Source organism: Eleutherodactylus coqui, chromosome 3 (assembly GCF_035609145.1).
Source record: "Eleutherodactylus coqui strain aEleCoq1 chromosome 3, aEleCoq1.hap1, whole genome shotgun sequence".
Classification (NCBI taxonomy): Eukaryota; Metazoa; Chordata; class Amphibia; order Anura; family Eleutherodactylidae; genus Eleutherodactylus; species Eleutherodactylus coqui.
Window position 1 is genome coordinate 15573854 of NC_089839.1, and position 21433 is coordinate 15595286.

Below are 21433 nucleotides of genomic sequence, written 5' to 3' on the forward strand. Positions count from 1 at the left end.
TCCTGTGACCACGGCTTTCGCAGCTAAAACACAAGGACGTCTCTGCGCTTCACAGGCGCTGCTGAGCGATAAAGATGCTTCTGCCTACGGAAACGTAGCGAAACCCGAGCGCCGTCTGACAAAATGCAGCAATGTGCGGCAAACCTCCTGAGGACAGGAAAGCCCCTCCGAAGACCATCCAGCAGAGACCGCCCAGGTGCGACCCCAAGTCTTTCTAGTTATACACCTGCCCGATATACAGGCTAAAGACCCCGACATTAGCGCATGTGTGTGGGGGTCTGTGACTAGTTGCCTCCGAGACTGTCAGGCAAAACTTGGATACACGGCAAGTATGTTAGTACCCTTACACAGTGAAAGAAATAGTTTCTAAGAACCCTGTCTGCGGTTCCTCTGTTATTCCTCATGTCATGAAAATTGACAGCTGGATGTGAATAAGGTCTGTCCCTGACAGTCAGAACTAATGGGATCGAGTACAGAAACCCTTTGACAAGAGGAACATTTGTCATTCTATCCATACCATATTCATTTCCAGGAGGAGCAACAGAAGAACGGTACAACACAAGAGTTCTAAGACGAGGTTTCGGAGCGGTTCTAGTATTTCTATGTGCTTCGATACTTTGTATCGCCTCCTGACAGTGGTAACATGTGGGGGCCATTCACATTAGTGCTAGGGGGTTTCAGCTTTTCTCTTCCGTTCAGCGAGCCAGAAAACTGCAAACTCTGGACAACCGGAACGGTCATAGGACGGAACTGAACCCAACGGTTTCCGGACGGCATTTTGCTGGATTTGACAGGATGAAATAACATTGCGTTAACGCTGGGTTCATACAGGGCGGATTTGCCGCGCCGAATTTCGCCGCGGCAAATCCGCCCGCGGCCGCTAATCTCGGGATTAGCTAGCCATGTGGACGAGATTTCTCAGAAATCTCGTCCACATGGGACGGCCAATCCGCTGCGGTAGGTCCGGCTGAAACCGCATCTGCGGTTCCAAAAGACGCAGCATGTCTATTTACTTTTGTCGCGGCCGCGCTCTCCTCTATGGGAACGCCGGCCGCAACGGAAAAGCGAGCAGCCGGGCCGCTTCAAAGCCGCTGCGGCTTTTTCCACGGCGGTTCTCCCAGCGGGAATCTCGCGGTTTTTGCTGCGGCCAAACCACGGGATTTCCAGCGGGAATACGCCCCGTGTGAACCCAGCCTTAGAGTTACTTAAGCTATTTAAGTACTATTAGAACCTCTGCTGCTGATGTAAACGACCCCCTAGCTGAAATAGGATTTCGTTGATGGGAATACCCCTTTAATATCCAATGTTTTGCCATTTCTAATACAATGCCCTCACCCATAAGAGGTTTATTTCCAAAATGCTCCATTCTCCGGCTATCGCAGATGTTGATTCCTCTGCCCGCTGGCTGTTTTCTACTCGTTGCCAGTGAAACACATCACCTCTTCTATGGAAAGAAAGGCGGCCGACGCCGGCACACTAAATCTGGTGGCCGGGATCTCAGCAGCGCATGCGCACTAGCATTTGGCCCGGACACTAGATACTGTTGTGTTCTGCATTTCTTTCCATAGAAAAAGGTGGTCTGTTTCCCTGGCAACAATTAGAAAACAACCAGCGGGCAGAGGAATCAACTACTGCAATACCTGGAGAACGGAGCATCTCGGAAACAAACATCTTATTGGTGAGTGCACCGTTTTACAATTTGTAACACATTTAAATAGGATTCCAAAGATAGGAAAACCCCTTTAACTTGACCCTCCAGTCCCGTATACAAGCTCTGTCCAGAGACTAGAAAGGAATGGGGGATTATTTTACCCACTTTCTACCAGGTCTGCTGCCCATCTGCTTCTCTGCAGCATTCCAAAACTGCTGCGGAGCTCCTAGAGCACTGCTACTATGCATCAGTAGTCAGACATGACTTGCTGATTTCTGATTGGTGAACCCTGCTGGCCAATCAGAGCACTGAATATCACCTTAAGACTAGCGATGTACCGGCAGAACTCCGTGTGTATCTGCTGGACTAAGAACGGTGGTGACCATTAGTCAGTCGTAACGCAGAAGTGAAGGGCCATTACAGGTTCTGCAGGAGCCGCATCCTGCTTCACCAAGCCATTAGACTGCAATAAATCAGCTTTCAGTCCAATCTCCGAGTGAAGAGATCCTGTTTACACTATATTAACCCCTCCCATACTGCTTAATGCTTAAAACAACCGGCCGATCCACGCAAAACTCTGCAGAGACACTTTGAAACGTGTCTGCAGCTGCTCAGAAATTCTGTGGATTCAGAAAAGGGGAGCGGGTTTGGGGACTGGTCCGAGTAGACAGACGCAGTTTATTACCGCCCCTGCTGTACACATGGCACTCATCAGAAAGACGAAAGCGCACTGATTTCTGATCTAGATTTTAACTGAAATCTAAGTCCAATTTTTCCCCAAGCGGACGCCCCGTAAGCACACGTTCAGGTGGTGGTATTAGCGGCAGAGTCTCATCCGATTTTTCCGCCGTGGATCTGACACTTGGCTTTTTTCACACGGGTGAGATCACCTGAATATAACCCCTCCACTTCTTTTAAATAGCGTCATACACTAATGATCATTTTCACACTATTTTTGGGCGTACCCTCGCATCGCATCTCCCATTGCTTTTAATGGGGCCGGGGGCAGCTAGATGAACGCGGTGCAATGTGAGGTTTCCTCACTGAAAACAATTGGAGAAGCTCTGCGATCCTCAGCCGCAGTGGTTTGCCAATTCCCCAAAGTGATAGGAGGCGTTTTTGATACAAAACCGCCTCGTATCTGCGGCAGAATGGCATGCTGGGAGCGCAATGTTGGGCCGCGATTCATGGCCTGATATCGCTCTCTCCCGTGCAAAATTAGCCTCAACCACGGATGATCCTCAGATTTCTACCGCTGTCTCGCAAGCTGCCGAGCAGGGGAATCTAGCCCCAGTCAATTAATTTTGCCCTCCATGTCAATTTCCGCAGCTTGTGGACAAGATTTTGAAAACCTCATCCACTTTCTTGCTACTGTACATGCGTGGAATTTCTGTACGGAGCGTACGAACGGAAATTTAGCGGCAGATCTTGCCCATCTGGACTCCCTCTTAAGAGGCTGCAGCATCCCGTCCTCCTGAGGAGATGGCGCCCTGATGTATGCAGCGATGCCAGGAAAACAAGCAGATATTGAAGCCTGGCTGTCCAGTAACTGGACGACCTCCTCTAGGTCTACTATGGCCGCTTTGAATGGCACAACATTCGTGTAAATGACTGCATGAGCGCAGTCACCGCTAAAGTTAAAACTTGTGCAGAGCGCTTAGACTGACAGACCTCACCGCTGGATCACGGGCGTCTCGCTCAGCGCTTCACATATCACGCTTCCCCAAAAATAGGACCTACTGAGATAATAAGCCCCAGCTACACTAAATAAAATAAAAAAATACTCACCTAGCAGACACAGTCAATGACATCGTTCAATGGCTGTGATTGGTTCATCGAACGCCGGCTTTGATTGGCTGAGGCAATGCAACTGAACCAATCAGAGCAATCACTTGCTGGAGGTGGGGTATTCAAGCCTCGTCACCAGCAAGAGATGCCCTGTCGGCATTGAGGACTACACGGAAGCCTGTCGGAGCGCCGCAGCCTGGCGGGAGGGACCCAAACAGCGCCTGCTAGGAGAGTATCCAACACTCCTGAAAAGACCCTGTGCCTCTTTTGGGGCAAAAAAATATAAAGACAGGGTCTTATTTCCGGGGAAACAGTAGAAGCGGGGAGCGTTTACACAGAACGACAAGCCTGCGATTCAGTGATGGTTTTTATAACAGTCCAGTTTAAGAACAAAACTCTGTCCTGGGGCTGCAGAGGGAGGCGGTGATCCTACTGGTACCTGCAGTTCTCTGCTGTCCCTCTGCTGCATCAGTTCCAGATCCCGTTTTTTGGCATCCAATATGGCCAGCAATATTCAAACTATCTAATACCCACATGACATTGGTAGTGTTAGACTAATAGACTATACCTGCCCTGACTGGCTAAGGCTGCTCACATGATCAGTGCTAGCCAATTAGAGAACAGTGCACAGTGCGCATAAGGTAGATAGAAAATTGTAGCAGCCATCCTGTATGGAGAAAAATGTGACCCGAAACCAGCAGAGAGAGATGGCAAAGAAGAACTGCAGATGATCATAGAATGGTAGAGTTGGAAGGGACCTCCAGGGTCATCGGGTCCAACCCCCTGCTCAGTGCAGGATCACTAAATCATCCCAGACAGATATTTGTCCAATCTTTGTTTGAACACTTCCATTGAAGGAGAATTCACCACCTCCCGTGGTAACCTGTTCCACTCATTGATTCCCCTCACTGTCTAATCTGTGTCCCCTCCCTTTCAATTGCATCCCATTGCTTCTAGTCTTTCCTTGTGCGGATGAGTAGGGCTGATCCTTCTGCAGTGTGACAGCCCTTCAAATATTTGTAGACAGCTATTAGGCCTCATGTCCACGGGGAAAATCAGGCCCGCTACGGATTCTCCATGTAGAATCCGTAGCGGGTCCCTCCTGCCCCGCGGACATGAGCGCTTAAAAAAGGAATAAATCAGAATTAACTTACCTCTCACACGCTCCGGATACTTCCTTCGCTGCGGCGTCATCTTCTCTCGTCGCGGCCGGATCTTCTTTCTTCGGCTCGGCGGATGTGCATGATGACGTCGGTGACGTGCCCCGCGCATGCGCCGGGCCGAAGCAAAATGATCCGGCCGCGACTGAGAGAAGATGGCGCCGCTGCGAAGAGAAGAACCGGAGCGTGTGAGTAAAATCTGATTTTTGTGTCCCGCGGATCCGGACGGCTTCCATAGGCTTCAATAGAAGCCCGCGGGAGCCGTCCCCGCGGGAGACCCGCATGAAAATGGAGCATGGTCCAGATTTTTTCATGCTCCATTTTTTTTAAAATCACTTTTATTGACGATCCGCAGGTATTTATCTACCCGCGGGTGGTCAATGCATCCCTATGGGATGCGGATCCGCGGGCAGGAGAAGAGTTAAAATCCGCTGCGGATTTTAATTCTTATTTTGCCCGTGGACATGAGCCCTTAAGTCTCCTCTCAGCCTTTTTTTTTTTTTTTTCTTTTTAAGTGGGGTGCCCAGAACTGTACACGGTATTCTAGATGGGGTCTGATTAAGGAAAAGTAGAGACTCTATGCTTCTCTTAATGTATCCCAGAATTGTGTTTGCCTTTTTGGCTGCTGCATCACATTGTTGACTCATGTTCAGTCTATGATCTACTAGCATACCCAAGTCTTTTTCACATGTGCTGTTGCTTAGCCCAATTCCTCCCATTCTGTATGTGTTTTTTTCATTTTTCTTGCCCAGATGTAGGACTTTGCATTTTTCCTTGTTAAATACCATTCTGTTAGTCGCTGCTCACTGTTCAAGCTTGACTAGGTCTTTTTGAATACTCTTTCTCTAGTGTTCGCTATCCCTCCTAGCTTTGTGTCGTCAGTAGTTTGATCGGTTTTCCATCAATTCCTTCCTCCAGATAATTTATAAAAATGTTGACCAACACTGGGCCTAGGACAGAGCCTTGTGGTCCCCACTTGACACATTCTTCCACTTGGATGTGCAGCCATTTATGACCACTCTTGAGTACGATCACTCAGCCAGTTGTGAATCCACCTAACAGTTGCCTTGTCAATCCCAGATTTGATCATTTTTTCAATAAGTATGGTATGAGAGACTTCATGAAATGCTTTACTAAAGTTAAGATATAGTATATCTACCACATTTCCCCGATCAACCCAGTTGGCGATTCGGTCATAGAAGGAAATTAAGATTCGTCTGGCATGACTTGTTAATTAAAAACCCATGCTGGCTCTAGTTAATTTTCATCCAAGAACTAACTTGCATACATGCTGTTTAATAAATTTGTTCAAAGATCTTTCCCGGTATAGAAGTCAGGCTCACAGGCCTGTAGTTTCCTGGATCCACCTTCTTCCCTTTTTTGAACATAGGGACAACATTTGCCCTTCTCCAATCTTCTGGGACTTCTCTTGTTCTCCAGGAATTTTCAAAGACTATGGCACTGGTTCAGCAATTACCTCCACTACTTCCTTTAGTATCCTAGGATGTAATCCATCTGGACCTTGGGACTTGAATTCATTTAAGTTAGCTAAGTGTTTCTTCACCATATCTCTGCTTACAGATAGCCATTCTTTTATTCACCCAATAGCACAGGGAAAATCAGTTGATACAAAATAGGAATTCAAAAGTTCGGCCTTCTCAACATCATTTTTAACCAATTCACCATTGTCATCCTGTAAACATCTAATAGAATCTGATTTTTTTTTTTTGCTTTTGACATACTCCAAAATCCTTTTTTTATTGCTTTTGGCCTCTGTTGCAAGCCTTAATTCATTATTAGCTTTAGCTTTTCTGACACTTGTCCTACAGTTTGTGCAGACTATCCTTCTTTAGATATCCGCCCCTCTTTCCATTTGATAAACATATTTTTCTTAGTTTTTAACATTTGTGTAAGTTCTGTGTTCATCCATCCGGGTCTCTTTAAATGCTTCCCATTCTTCCTTTTATGGATTGTTAATGATTGTGCTTTGAGAATCTCATTTCGCAATATTTTCCAACCTTCTTGGACATTTCTGTCCTTAAGAACATCCAGCCATTAGATTCTTCCTCTTTCTGAGTTCATTAAAATCTGCCTTTCTAAAATCCAACCTTGAGGTCTGGGTTTTCTCAGATCTTCCTCCACTTATCCAATATTCAAGGATAGCATGATCACTGCCCCCTAAGGTCCCAGCCTCCCACACTTCCTCAACCATTCCCTCCCTGTTGGTAAGAATTAGGTCCAAGATTGCAGATCCCCTTGTTCTCTCTTCTACCTTTTGGAAGATAAAGTTGTCAGCAAGAGCGGATAAGAATTTGTTGGATCCATTACTTTTACCTGAGAGATTCCCAACAAATGTCTGGATCAGTAAAATCTCCCATGATCACTGTGTTGGGCTTTTTTGAGAGCTTGGCCATCTAATGTAGAAAGAGTTCCTCCATATCTTCTGCTTCTCCAGGCGGCCTATACTAAATGCCTACAATGGTGTCCCTTCTATATATCCCCTTCCCCCGTTTTGAGACCAGAGGGTCACTTTAAGGCTATTCTTCACACAGGCCATATCCATGATGGATTTCTCCTATTTTTCAAAGAAAGTCTGAATTTTAAAAAATTTTTAAAAGATTTCCCCCCACCCCTCCCCGTGTGCTTCTGTCCCCGACCCTAGTGGTCTCTGTCAAGCGCTGCAGATGATGACGCTATATAGCTAGCTAGAGATCTAGAGAATGAATATATATTATATATAATGAAAATGATAGTGTTTTGATAAGTATGGCCGCTTACCTGGTGATCCTGAATTTTCCTTCCGACCACCCGGAACGTGTTGTTTCCTGTGTGGTGATAAATATGCACTCGGCTGAATCCTGTCGACCCTCCTGCCGGGACCCATTTCTTGTTGGCATCGTCATAAACCATGACAGCCGCCCGTGCTTGGCAGATGCTCTGCTCGCTGTAAGGATATGAAACAGGCTATATTTAGTTTAATGAGGTTTTTCTCATTTCTAGTCAAACAGCACATTCCAGCCCCGATCGGCACGTAATGAACAATACAAGATTACCATACTATAACATATACCGGCCGGCACCATACTGAATACAGCATACAGTGCTACATTGTATCACACTGGAATGTACAGAAACCAATACAATGGGGCTTATTTACTAATACTGTCACATTGTAAGACTGTCTAGTCGAAGTTTAGACCGCCTATTAGCTGGCTTCGTTTATGCCAAAAACTGCGCAAAACTTCTGCTGCAATTTAAGCCACGCCCCTTTGTCAGACAAGTCAGAAAAAAATGTTTGATAAATGTGGCGCATGCGTGCAAGACAGCTTTTTGGTGTAATTTGTGCCAGAAAACTGTCTTTTGAATAGTAAATTAACCCCAATATACCTACAAACAGCATAAAGTGCAGCATTAGACCGTACTGTAATGTATATAAGCCAATGCCATGTAATATATCAAGATACATTATACCATGCTACGATATAAACCCATGCCGCACATTAATATACCAAAAAACAGCATAAAGTGCTACATTATGTCATGCGATAAGGCCAGGCTCACACGACCATACTGGAATCGCTCTGTCCGCCCGTGTGAAATGCGGTAGCTCGCAGGAAATCAATCACATTTCTTACGCAGTGCCGGTCAGATTGTGTCGGAATTGCGTAACCGCAAGTGCAAAATGGAACGCAGCAGGTTCTATTTTGCCACGTGTATACCCGAGATAGACCCATTGTTCCCTATTGTGTATATACCCGCAGCCCATACACAATTATGTGCCCATAGCGGGTATGTACGGCATCACTGGACGGAACGAGAAATATAAACAAAACAGGTGTACTGTGCACGACCAACTGCGTGAGTACACGGTCATGCGCAGTACAATTTCGCCACCATTTGTGGCTGTACGCTCCGTCTCTGCCGGGGTCACTGTAAGACGCTGTGGGCGCCCTGTGGAGTTTTACGCTTACGGCTGTGTGAGCCCGGCCAAATACATATTAGCCAACCCCATACAGTACTAAACCAACATACACTATAAAGTGCTACATTAGGCTATACTCAGCCGGGTACGAGCAGAGCTGAGATTCTAGGGTGCAACGCACATTGGGCAGCACATGGGCACTGAATGGGTACTAATATATATAAACCAACACAAGAAAAATACAGAATATAGTATAAACCGCTACAACATATCAAACTATAATACATATCAGCCAACATCAACATATAGTATGGGAAATTGTGATATGCCATACTATAATACATACAAAACACCATACAATGAGATACCAAAAAGGTTCGGTCCGGTGTCACCAGTAGAGCAAAATGTGATTGTTCCCAGTAAGAGAAACCAAGTAATCCTGTAGATGATACCTTTTAATGGCTAACAAAAATACAAGAGGTTACAGTGAGCTTTCCAACCTCTTTTGCCTGAGGAAGAACCTCGAGTAGGTTTAAAAGCTCGCTGTAACATCATGTATTTTTGTTCGCCATTAAAAGGTATCGTATCTACAGGATTACTTGGTTTCTCTTGCTGGGAACAATCACATAAGATACCAAAATACAGCATAAAGTCCTACAATATACCATACTACAAGGCTGCTCTCACACAAGTGTATGTAATAATCTCGCGATTTACGGCGTTTTCAAACACACCGCATTATTGCAATGGGTGATGAGGAGAGTTAAAAAAAATAAATAAAATTGCTGAAATGCACTAAATTTGAGCAGACAGCGTTCGATAATGACAATTCCATTTCCTCATAGAGCATACGCTCGCCCCCCCCCCCAGTTTCCTCAGAGCGTACCCTCGTGTCCCACCCCAGTTTCCTCAGAGCGTACCCTCATGTCCCCCCACCATTTCCCCTAGAGCGTACCCTCATGTCCCCCACCATTTCCCCTAGAGCGTACCCTCATGTCCCCCCACCATTTCCCCTAGAGCGCACCCTCATGTCCCCCCACCATTTCCCCTAGAGTGTACACTCATGTCCCCCCACCATTTCCCCTAGAGTGTACACTCATGTCCCCCCACCATTTCCCCTAGAGTGTACACTCGTGCCCCCATTTCCCCTACAGCGTACGCTCATGTTCCCGTTTTCTTCTAGATTGTAAACTCTTGTAAGGAGGGTTCGCACTCCTACTGCTTGCGCTTATTACTCCGACCTCAGATTTCCCGCACACGTTCCTGCAGCTGTAACGTGCGGCATATAAAACGGAGGATTATTTAAATGGTGATTAGCGCTAGAGCATCCGAGTGCCCCCACCGATCACAACCTTTGTGGTTTACCACTAGTGAATCCCAGCATCCCCACAGAATTGGCGCACATCAATGTCACAACCGGAGACAGACTGAAAACCACAAGTGGTGGCCCACAACACGTACTCCGAACGGCCACTTTATTAGAGACCCCCATCCAGTAGCGAGTTGGACCTTTATTGACCTTGTGAACCGCAGCAATACATCATGGCGCAGATTCCACTCGGTGCTGAAATCGCTCTGCAGGAATATCGGCCCCTGCGGACAGGAAGCTTCTTGTAGTTGCTGTAGATTAGATGGCGGTGCTGACATGTTCTGACCAACTGACAGGAAGGGGGTCAGCAATTCTTGCTGCTTGCGCCAAATTCTGACCACCCATCAGCAACAGAAATCTGGATCCATCTGATCAGGAGATGTTTTTTCGCTGCTTAGTGATACAAGTTTTGCGCTCTTTTGCCCGCTGGAGTCTCGTCTTTGTGTTTCTCTTACACACAATGGCGCTGGAACTGGACGCTGCCGTTATAGCCATCCGTGCGGAGGAATGGCAAGTTGTGCATTCAGACATGTTAGTTGGAGCAATTATCAGTGAATTCAGCTGCTCCTGATTGTGCAGCACCGGTTAAGCAGAATGATTCCTGACATCCTCCTCCGACCCCTTTCACTGAGGAGTTGTTTCCGTTCACAGGATCCCCTTTCAATGGATGTTTTTCCTCGATCATGCCATTCTCTGTATACTCTCCACACCATTACATGGGAACCCAACCCAGCGGTTGGCAGCGAGGCCCCGGCTAGTTCAGCACTGATGACCGGGCGCTCAGATCGCTGGATTTTGCCATCCAATGTGGATTCACACTGAAACTGATCCACGGAAAACCTGTCACGTGATTTTAGGCCGCCCTCCGGGGTCACGGGGATCAATTCCATAGCGAAGCGCCAATGGTGAGAGGGCCGGGGGCTCTAATAGAGGGGCCGGTGTGTAGTCACGCGCCGCTGTACACTATACTTAGCGCAGGCCACAAGACTTTGGTAATTCATTCTTTTGTTTTGGAAGAAAGGGAGAAGCCACCTGTAGGACTGTGAGTCAGAGACATGTGTATGTTGGGGAGTATTAGGGAATCGCCCACATAAATGTCAGCGCAGACTGAGAACCGGGCTTAATACAAGGTTATTAATAACACGCCGCGATACACGCTTCCAGAAAGCAGGAAAGAAAGAATCTTCAGACACGGCCGGAAGAGGATCTGAAGACACGCCGGGAAGACGCCAGCCGCCCAGCAGAACACGAGAAATCCAACAAGGAGCTTTCAGGTTTTACAGAATTTAACCTTTAATCTTGCATCTTTTTAAGATCTATGCTTGCTGTCAGTGAAATAAAACTGGGTTGCACACAAATGGATTTGCATTGCGTAATCCGCGGTTGGCATGCGCAGCAAAAACCATTCAGAACACGCTATGCAAAAAACGCCTTTTCCTGCATACTCGGAAATTGCAGCACGTTCTATTGTCATGCGGGTTCCGCACAGACGGCTTCCATTGAAGTCAATAGAAGCCGTGCGGATCCTGACCGTGCGGATCCTGGCCCTGCGGATCCTGGCCCTGCGGATCCTGGCCCTGCGGATCAAACCATCGCCAAGCAACGCCAAGGGACGAGCACAGCGATACTCGGATAAAGCACATTACTCGAGCGAGTAGTGCTTATCTGAGTACGCTCGCTCATCTCTAATCAGTATCACAATCTCCATCAGGTCAATGCAGATGGCTACAATGTATCAGTGCATGTAAGAATGCATCAGTCTGCCGTCCGGACTAAAGGCCCTTTTAAAATCCCTTTACACGGGGCAATTATGGAAAGGATAATTGTGTGAAATGGTGATTTTCATCGATGAGCAAGAAATCGCTCATTAGTCGCTTCCTTTCAGCTCAGTGAATCGCAGAGACTAACGAGCGACTTCTTGCTCCGTGTCAACAGGAGTTGTTCGATCTTGGAGCGGCTGCCCGTTTGCAGTGAATGGATCTCCGGCACGTGTCGCCTCCATTCACCACTATGGCGTCCAACTTTTGCGTCGTTAGACCAATTATGGGAGGATTAATCATACGAACAATCGTTCCCCCCGTAAGTCAATTCTCAGCTTGTGTAAAAGAATCTTGTTTCATTAGGCCAACAATTCGGCCAGAGTAAAAAGGACCCAAGGCTTTCGGCACACTGGCAGATTTCGTGCAGCGTGCTGTCCCACTGAATTCATGGACGGCCCCATTATACCCTATTGCGGCTATGCAGATTGACGGAGCTGAGCTGCAATACCACACACAACCTATGGACAAGGCTGGCGCTGTGTTTGGAAGAAAGCAGCCATGTTTTTTATCTAACCTTTGACAACATGTTTAACTGGAGTATTCAGGACTTCACAAGATGGTGTGGGAGTTACGGCCCAGAATACAGCATGGGAGGTAAGCAAATGGGCTCGGTGATACGTATGAGGAGGAGGGCATGTCCCAATAGGCAAGACAAAACACTTTGCGCTTCCTCGCCAGGGCAGGGTATGCCCCTTTAAGAGACAGTATTCTCGTAAGTCTAAATGAGAGCGTGTTTGCACAGGATGCTCTCATTTCACGTAGCGCGAGCGCCAGGGAGCAGGAATGTCTCCATTCCCCAAAATAAACTAAAGGCTGAAATTTTAGCTGACAGTCAGCGTTCTCCGTCCAGAACAGAGCAACTTCTCAAAGCGGCATATGGATTACAGAATGATCTAGTAACCACAAAAATAGACAAAATACCTAAAAATCCAGACGTGGCTACAAGAAAAGACGCAGCCACTTAGAAGACTGGAATAGAAAACGAGTGTAAGGGGAGGGGGGGGGCACGAAACGTCACCATGAATCAACAAGTTCTAAATCCGCACATCGCATACATTTCCCGAGCGCTAGGAGGCCGTCACCATATTAATCTGTGTTCTATACAGGGGGCCACGGAAAAGTAGCACCGCAAAAAGTAGGCCGGCACCAAACTTATGAAAGCGGTGGAAAAGAAAGTCTGCCTTTATTGCCCATAGCAACCAATCACAGCGCAGCTTACATGTTACCTCAGCTTGCATTTCTTATACGGCTCCTGGCCCCGGGCTACTTTTCTGTGGCCCCCTGTATAATGTAATTCGCTGTAATAATTACAGACAGGAAGACGCACACAAGTTTAAAAAAAAACATAGTTTTCAAACTATTTGATTGCCCTGGTGGTCTAGAGAAGGGTAGAGGTAAACTTAAAAGGGATGTGCCAAGTTATAAATTTATGCCTCGACAGCTGGGACCCCCACCGATCCCAAGAACGGGGGTCCAAACGATCCCAGAAAGATCATTCCTTTTAATGACAGAGCCAGAAATTACTGAATGCGAGCAGCGGTGCGCTTGACAGACCTCCATTCCAAATCACTCAGGGACCAATCAGACCCCTGTTCTCAGGATTGGTGGGGCTCCCAGTGGTCGGACCTTCACTGACCATTAAGCCATCCCCTACCCTGTGAATAGAGATAACGTTATAATGTGGCACAAAACCTTTAATGCCAGGTGTCAGGCCTGGTGGTCAGAAGTACTGATCACGTTAATACTATTCCTGGTGGTCTAGGGTAATGAAAAAGTTAATGGTCTAGGGTAGAAGAAGGCTTAGCATTTATCTCCTTGGTAATTGAAGGGTTAAAAGGGTTTTCCAGGACCTAACATATAAGTCCGACCCGGATGCCTGAATCTACTGTAACGCGGATGACCGCGACGGACTCGCCGTCCGTCTTGCGCAGCTTGTGGTTTTTTGGTTGAAGAAGGTTTGTATTTTCCACGCCGTCGCTTTGTGCCGCCACTGGTATCCGCAGTCCATACACGGTGTTATTTGCGTATGGGCTAGGGGGTCGCTCGCCTACATTGAAATCAATGGAGATGGTCCGCGCATAATCCACGTAAAAGTCAGCGACTACTTTTAGGTGAGCTGAAACGAAAAACACCTCGGAACAGACTCTCCCTTGCCGCTCCATCGAGTGACTATTTGGGGGGATAGCGGTTCCCCTTATTTACTCAGTTTACCTCCAGGAGGGTCAACACATTTGTGCCCATCACCTTTCCTCCGTGCCGAACAGGTTCCAAGCAGGTGACCCCTCCCGTGTCCGACGGGGACATACACACAGCAAGAGGTCCCTCTACCTAAATTTCTGGCTGGATGGTTAAAAAAAAGGGTTGTCTGGGGGTTTTTACATTTTTTCATTAACCCTTTCCAATCCACTGCCTGATGTTTGAAGACATTCTGAAGACGTCCGGCAGAGTATTCTTACTATATATTACTGGCCGCTCTGTTGTTGGGGGGGGGGGGGGGTGTCTCTCTGGTATGTCACATACCGCAGTACTGGCTCTAGCAAACAGATGGCGCCATTGTAAAATGGTAGAAAGAGAAAGCCCCCTAGGAGAAACTGAATCCAAAATTTTATTGCAAAGGGTTAATAGATTACTGGTGGGGGTCCACCCACTTGGATCCCTGCCGATCAGCTGATTACTGGACCGGGTTGGTGTTGTATTGAATTCAATTGAGGTTGCGCCTGTAGTACCAACCCAGGCCACTGCGCTATGGTCAGCTGCCTGAGATATCCTCTTTAAATACGATCCCTTGTTACAGAGGCGACCGCGATATCGCCGTGAATATCCAGCAGGATCACACATGGAACGTTTTTTGCGTTCCGCTCCCTTTAACAAGCAAGGACAACGTCCAGCCAGCGCCATGCCGGTCACAAGACGGAGGATGAATGGGGACCACGAAGTAGACGTCCGCCCGACCATAGAACCACCTGACCAAGTCACTCAGTAACCGGCTAAGCTGAACACAAACATGGCGTCCGGGCAAAGAACAGACTTCCAAATTAATTCACAAAACTGCTGACTGTGGAAACCTGCGGCTGGAGCGAGGCAACACGGCGCTGCCAAGAAGGGCGACTCGCGTCTAAGACGGGAAAAGTCACTTCTATTCCTGGGAATGAAGATAAATCTGAAGCGCCTGAAAATATCCCCGAGGCTCCGAGACGGGAAACGGTCACCACACAGTCCAAAAGTCAGCTTGAGACCCAAATGGAAACAGTCAGCAGGGTCAAAATGACAAATGTGATAAATGCAGCGAAGACATATAAAAAGGCCTCATTTATCAAAACCACAAGATTGTCCAACCAATCACAGGGCAGCTTTCATTATACCACAGCTGAATCAAACTATCACACTGAACCACCACTGATTAGCAAAAAAAAAACCCATATCATATCCCATTTTAATGGGAAAAATAACTAGGGAACATCAGAAAGCTCTCCAAATTGTACAAACCTATATTAAGAAAAAAAAGACCCCAGAACATACCTGTTCCAAAAACATCCCCCCTGTCTTCTCCCACGCCGATATCATACCCAGGTATAAGAACCAGTTCCAAAAGTGATGTCATTCAATGCATAGTATAGGGTAGCCCCCCAGTGCCAGACCCAACAGGTGCTGGTGGTCCCGATCATTATACATCGCATCTATTGGGCAACGCCCGGATGCGAGCAGCGCTATTCTTCCCACTAAGTTTGATAGAATTAGCAACGGGCGCTCTGAAGACGTATTTACAGGGTCTATAGCGAGTTGCGCCTGAGATTCTGCGCTACAGTTCGCATCGCACAGCACACGGATGCGACCGTATGTTGTGCAACACTCCGTATATTCCCGCATGTGAATTGTACAAAAATACGACCCGCTTCATTTTTTTTTCCATTCTAGAGAAAGAAAAAAAACATTAGAAATAATGGGTTAATACATGGGGCAAAAATGACAGAACTCGCAAGGCTTTCTCAACTGCACGAGTATAGCCCGAGTCCCTGCAGTGTAAGGAGCTGCAAGACCTGCTGACATGTACGGACCGCGGACAGGATACGGACCGCCAACACACCGCACGACTACAAGATCCCGGGACATTCACATGGTCCACACTTCTGATATGGTGTGCCTGACCCGCTGCAGTAAATGTCCTGTTGGGGGGCTTCACATTGGGGAAACAGGACAGAAACTGAAAGCGAGATCTCATCCTGCGGCCGCGCATTTTCCTAGCTACGGACACAACATAGAACATATGAAAGTCACTAGACTAAAAGGCAACCTCAAATCTCAGCGTCATAGAAGAATTTGAGAGTACAAGTTTATAACCATCTTTAACACCGTTGTGTTCGAGACCGGAACAAACATTGGAAGTGGGTTCATGCATCGTTGGAGAACGAGTAATCTGTAGCAGAGATAACACCATGGCCTGGTGGCCCTCTAAAGGCCCATTAAGACAACGGTTATTGCTCAACATTCGCTCAAAAGCCGTCTTTTGAGCGATAATGGTTGTGTGTAGCTGCACGGACATCCTGCAGTTTTCGTTCTCCCATCGCTCATAGTTGTCTTTCAGATAAGGCTGACAATGAGCCTGATCATGGATTCACAGCAGGATACAGCTGATACCATTGTTTCAGCTGTATCTTGCTCCCTGATAACTGGCTGGGTATGAAGAACAGAGCGATTGAGCACTGTTCTCTATACCTGGCACGGAGCGCTCGGCTGTATAACAGCCAGGCGCTCAGTGCAGAAAACATCTGGATGCAGAAGTCAAGTGAGGCCACCCCGCTTGTCTTCTGCATCCTCCGCTCCCAGCGCTCGGCTGTATAACAGCCGGGCACTCGGAGCGGAGAACAGCTATAAGCAGAAGACAAGCAGGGACACCCCGCTTGTCTTCTGCATCCTCTGCTGGCAGCACATGGTGATCGGTCATCTTGAGCGATCATCTTGTGCTGTAAATGACACAATAATGATCGCTCAAAAGTCGCTTGAGCGACATCTTTTGAGCGATTATCGTTGTGTCTAAATGGGTCTTAAAGGGGTTGTCCCGCGCCGAAACGGTTTTGTTTTTTTTTCAATAGCCCCCCCGTTCGGCGCGAGACAAACCCGATGCAGGGGTTTAAAAAAAACAAACCGCATAGTACTTACCCGAATCCCCGCGCTCCGGTGACTTCTTACTTACCTTGCGAAGATGGCCGCCGGGATCTTCACCCACGGTGGACCGCAGGTCTTCTCCCATGGTGCACCGTGGGCTCTGTGCGTTCCATTGCCGATTCCAGCCTCCTGATTGGCTGGAATCGGCACACGTGACGGGGCGGAGCTACGAGGAGCCGCTCTCCAGCACGAGCGGCCCCATTCAACACGGAGAAGACCGGACTGCGCAAGCGCGTCTAATCGCGCGATTAGACGCTGAAAATTAGACGGCACCATGGAGACGAGGACGCCAGCAACGGAGCAGGTAAGTGAATAACTTCTGTATGGCTCATAATTAATGCACGATGTACATTACAAAGTGCATTAATATGGCCATACAGAAGTGTATACCCCAACTTTGTTTCGCAGGACAACCCCTTTAACACAAACTCAGAGACCATAAAACTTTCACATCCTTATCAGTGAACTAATTAAGTATTCCCTTCTCTGGCCATCCTGTTCTGGTATTGTTTTAAGTGCAAATTAATCACACCATGTCGGTGCCTTTTCATATATATATAATGTATGCGTCTTCGGCTCTATAAGCCTGAAGCCCCCCGAGTAGGTATGAAAGCTCGCCATTACATCAAGCCATTACAAGCTAGATCTACAAGATTACTTTGTTTTTCTTGCTGAAAATGACTTTTAGCCTGAATCTCCGACGCAACACATCCTTGGTTCAACCCCCCCAGTCCTGGACAAAGCAAGATGGCCACCCCGCTTCTCCGACTACTTGATGCACACGGAACATTGGTAGTCTAAAACGCTACCCGCTGGTCTGACTGGCCAGCACTACTCACATGAGCACCGGCCAATCACAGCATCGTTTAGACTATCGATACGCAGTCTGCGTTAAGCACCATTCTTGGTCCAGCAGCACCATGAGGCCGTGTTCACACTGCCAAATTTGTTGCGGATTGGACGCGGAATCCACGTCAATTACGTGTCTCGTTCATTTGAATGGACCTGGGCGTCAATCTTTACCGCCCGACTTCACCGCACATGGAATGAATACCCATGTCATGACCAAAAAGGACGTGTTGGGATATCTACAACCAGATGAGCTCCATTGAAAGCATACGCCGGTCCGCATGGAATCGGCCAATGTAGGTTTAGCGTGTTAACATATCCCCCCTTTACCGAGGGGCTCCAAGTTCCTCAGAGTTGCCACCTCCAAAGAATGGGACACCCTGAAACAGACAAGCACTTGCGTTGGCCCCTTCCACCCAGCCGGAGTGGATACAAGTCACCTTCAAGTTGAGGACTTGTGAAATAAGTGCTGTGGGGTTTGCAATGTGTGAAGGCCGACACACAGGTGAGAATTACCAGCATAGCGTCATCCTCCAGGACACAGAAGTCTTAAGTATTTCTCATCTACCGCCTCCGAATGAGTAAACAGCTGGGGTGACGCAGGTCCCCGACCGCATGGCGCCAGATCCTTTGTGCGAACAGCAGGAGGACGGGAAGCAAAACTTCACGGATGACTCCGAAGATCCTTGGAGGTTGCAGATTCCTTGTAGACCAGTTGATATGTTGGAAGGAAGAGTCAGAGAACACAAGTGGAAGACGCTGGACCCACATGGCCTTATACACGACATATGCCGGCCCGTACGACTGTAGGGAGCCTCCATCCTCTGCTGTACTTACCTATACAATCAATGCTCATACCAACTATGGTGGGACACGTCAAAGGTGGTCTATGCGGTAAAAGAAATCTTTGAGGGTCTCCGTATGAAGACAGAAGTCTACGGACCCACAGTAGGTTCTGTCTAGGCCATGGGCAGTTCCAATGCCTTCGCCATATCCCATTTCTGGTGAGTTATTGTAGCAAAAAGATTACTTTATTGCAAGGTACCCCATTAACTCTTCACGCTGGGATCCTTTTTCGGCAGTGCCGTCAAGCGCAGCAATTAGTTTCGCCTTAGGTCATTAAAAATTTTCTTCAACTATTAAAGCGGTGTTCCCACCTTATGAAGTGCCGGCATAGCGCTAGGATACGCCATTCACTTCACGACCACTGGGGTCCCAAAACTGAAGGGCTTCTAGTTTGCTTTTGTTCTGGCACGGTGGCGCCCCGGCTATTCATCAGTCTGGGGAAACTTACAAGGGTTTTCCTATAACAGGCAAGTATCCACTGGCCATGGGATTGGGGTAAATGATCACTGAGGGTCTCTAGCGATCCCTACAGCATTACGCAGCCATATCCCTCCATCCAATGGAAGTGAACATTGCGGCTCCAATCACATGGAGACCTCGGGTTGTGCAGACCTCAGGATTGTTAGCGATATCAGTGGTCGGACCCCCAGCGATCAGACCCTTTAAGGGTGCGTTGAAACGCTGCAGAATGTGCGCAACAGAAATTCTGCTTCCAAAACAGTCAGAATTTGCAGCATTGTTGCAGATTTTGACTCGACAGCTGGCTTCAGAAGTTACAGTGCTAACGAGGGGGGGGGCGTGGCATGTGCCGTCCGGAGCCCGTACGCAGGGCGCCGTGGCATGTACCGTCATGTATATGGCTATGATGTGCCTAGACCATACAGACTCCAACCATTGCATGAAAATTGCCGTCTTACTGGCTATTGCGCCTCAGCTAAAATTAAGCATCTCCATCAGCGGCCGGGAGGACGGCCATCGCGGCCCATATGCCAAGGAGAGTTTTGTGCCCAGCTCTGAATCAAGTTCTACAGAAGTGATGTAGGCGCAGCGCTGATTCCTGGCGTCTACTGACACGACTCACTAAAGCTGGCAGCAGCGCCAATCATTAGCATTAAAGAGATGATGTTTAGCTAAATATAGGTTATGCTCTATACTTAAAGGGGACGCCCGCGAAGACCGAATCCTTAGGCCACTGGCACACGGGCGGTAACCACGCATTACACACCGCGCAGCACTGAAAGCTCCATGCATTTCAATGAAGCGTCTCCCACTAGCATTCTTACGCCGCACATTTTGCGCGCAGCATCTTCCATTTTCGGGGTTTCAGCATGTACGTCACGCACCAAGTCACCCACGTAAATGAATGGGGGGGGGGGGGGGAATGTCTTCACATGCATGGTGTTCAATGGGGGCTGGACGCACGCATTATGTGGCAGAATAGCACACGCTGCGATTTTCTCGTGCGCGCATCCACGCGCTGTTTTTTTGTCTCTCCCCCGCCGCAGACCCATGCGCAATTTACATCCGCAAATATGTACCAAAATAAGACGCGCCACAACTTTGTATTTTTTTTCCTTTTACGTACAACATTGGTTCGCAAAGAAAAAAAAACAAGTCTAAATATAACAAACTTAATTCAATGGGTCGGCGCCGCCCGGACTGAGTGCGAACAGAGAACGCCCCGTGTGAATGAGGCCCCATGAGAGGCTTCTGGTGCTGAACATTTACATTACGGAATACGGCCGGATTATAGCGGCATCGTTGGAACCAATGGGTTCTCCAGTTTGAATTGGACTGTCGGGGTATAGAGGTCCTCATAGAGACCCAGCATTTATAAGACGGCTTTCAGGCAATGCTCCCTGGGTATGCAAATCAGCTCCCGTCAGCCAAACCAGAGGCTTCTGCAGAATAAAGAGTGCCTGTCTAGGGGTTTTGGGCGGTCGCGGGCGCAGAGCAGCGGTTGGCAGGAAGGAGCGCTGGTTCTTATAGAAGGGACCTCGTATGGAGACGGGCACCGAATGGGCTCTTCATTAGAGACCCCCACCAACAACTCGCTGGTTCTAATTTGGCCTTCAGAACTGCAGCAACTCCTCATGATGTAGATTCTGTGCATCGGCAGCGGGCAACAGGAATCTGCATCCATCTGACCAGGAGATGTCTTTTCACTGCTCAGTGATACAAGTTTTGCGCTCTTTTGCCCGCTGGACTCGTCTTTCTGTCTCTCAGACACAATGGCGCTGGAACTGGTCGTCTGCCGTTAATAGCTCGTCCGTGCGGAGGAACGGCGAGTTGTGCGTTCGGACACGTTAGTTGGAGCTCCAGCCTTGTATTCAGCTGACTGTGCAGCCTGTTGGTCACAACGATTCCTGACATCCTCCTCTGACCCCTTTCAGTGATAAGTAGTTTCCAGCCATAGGATCCCTTTAGCTGGATGTTTTCCTTGATCACGCCATTCGCGGTATACTCTCCACACCGTTACACGAGAAAACCTTAGACGGTTGGCAGTGAAATCTAGGCCTCTGCTAGTCCCGCACCGATGACCGGCCTCGTTGGAAGTCGCTCCGATCGCTGGATTTTGCCATCTAATGTGGTTTCACACTAAAACTGACCCACGGAAAACTTGTCACGGGATTTTGTGATTCAGGTCACCAACGAGCTAAATTTGCACCAAATCAATATATAATAATGAAGCAAATGGTTCTTCTTACCCTCTAATGTGTTTAGAGCCAAACTCCCATCCGTGCCCCCATTAGAGAGCAGACCTGACAGAAGGGGCGCCATATACCACTACATGAAGTAGGCAGCTGGCCGCAGCAACCGCCGGCAGTCATCAGCTGTCCGACAAAGGTCCGCGGAGCAAGCAGC

General features: G+C 48.0%; 1 protein-coding gene across 6 annotated transcripts in view; it reads right to left on the reverse strand.

Moving 5' to 3' along the window:
• Nucleotides 1-21433, reverse strand: part of ENAH (ENAH actin regulator) — an 80254-nt gene that overhangs the window by 44552 nt on the left and 14269 nt on the right. For all 6 annotated transcript variants that reach the window (XM_066595162.1, XM_066595163.1, XM_066595164.1 and 3 more), the window contains exon 2: nucleotides 7378-7543. In XM_066595162.1, the coding sequence (XP_066451259.1) occupies nucleotides 7378-7543 (166 nt within the window). The remainder of the gene's footprint in view (nucleotides 1-7377; nucleotides 7544-21433) is intronic.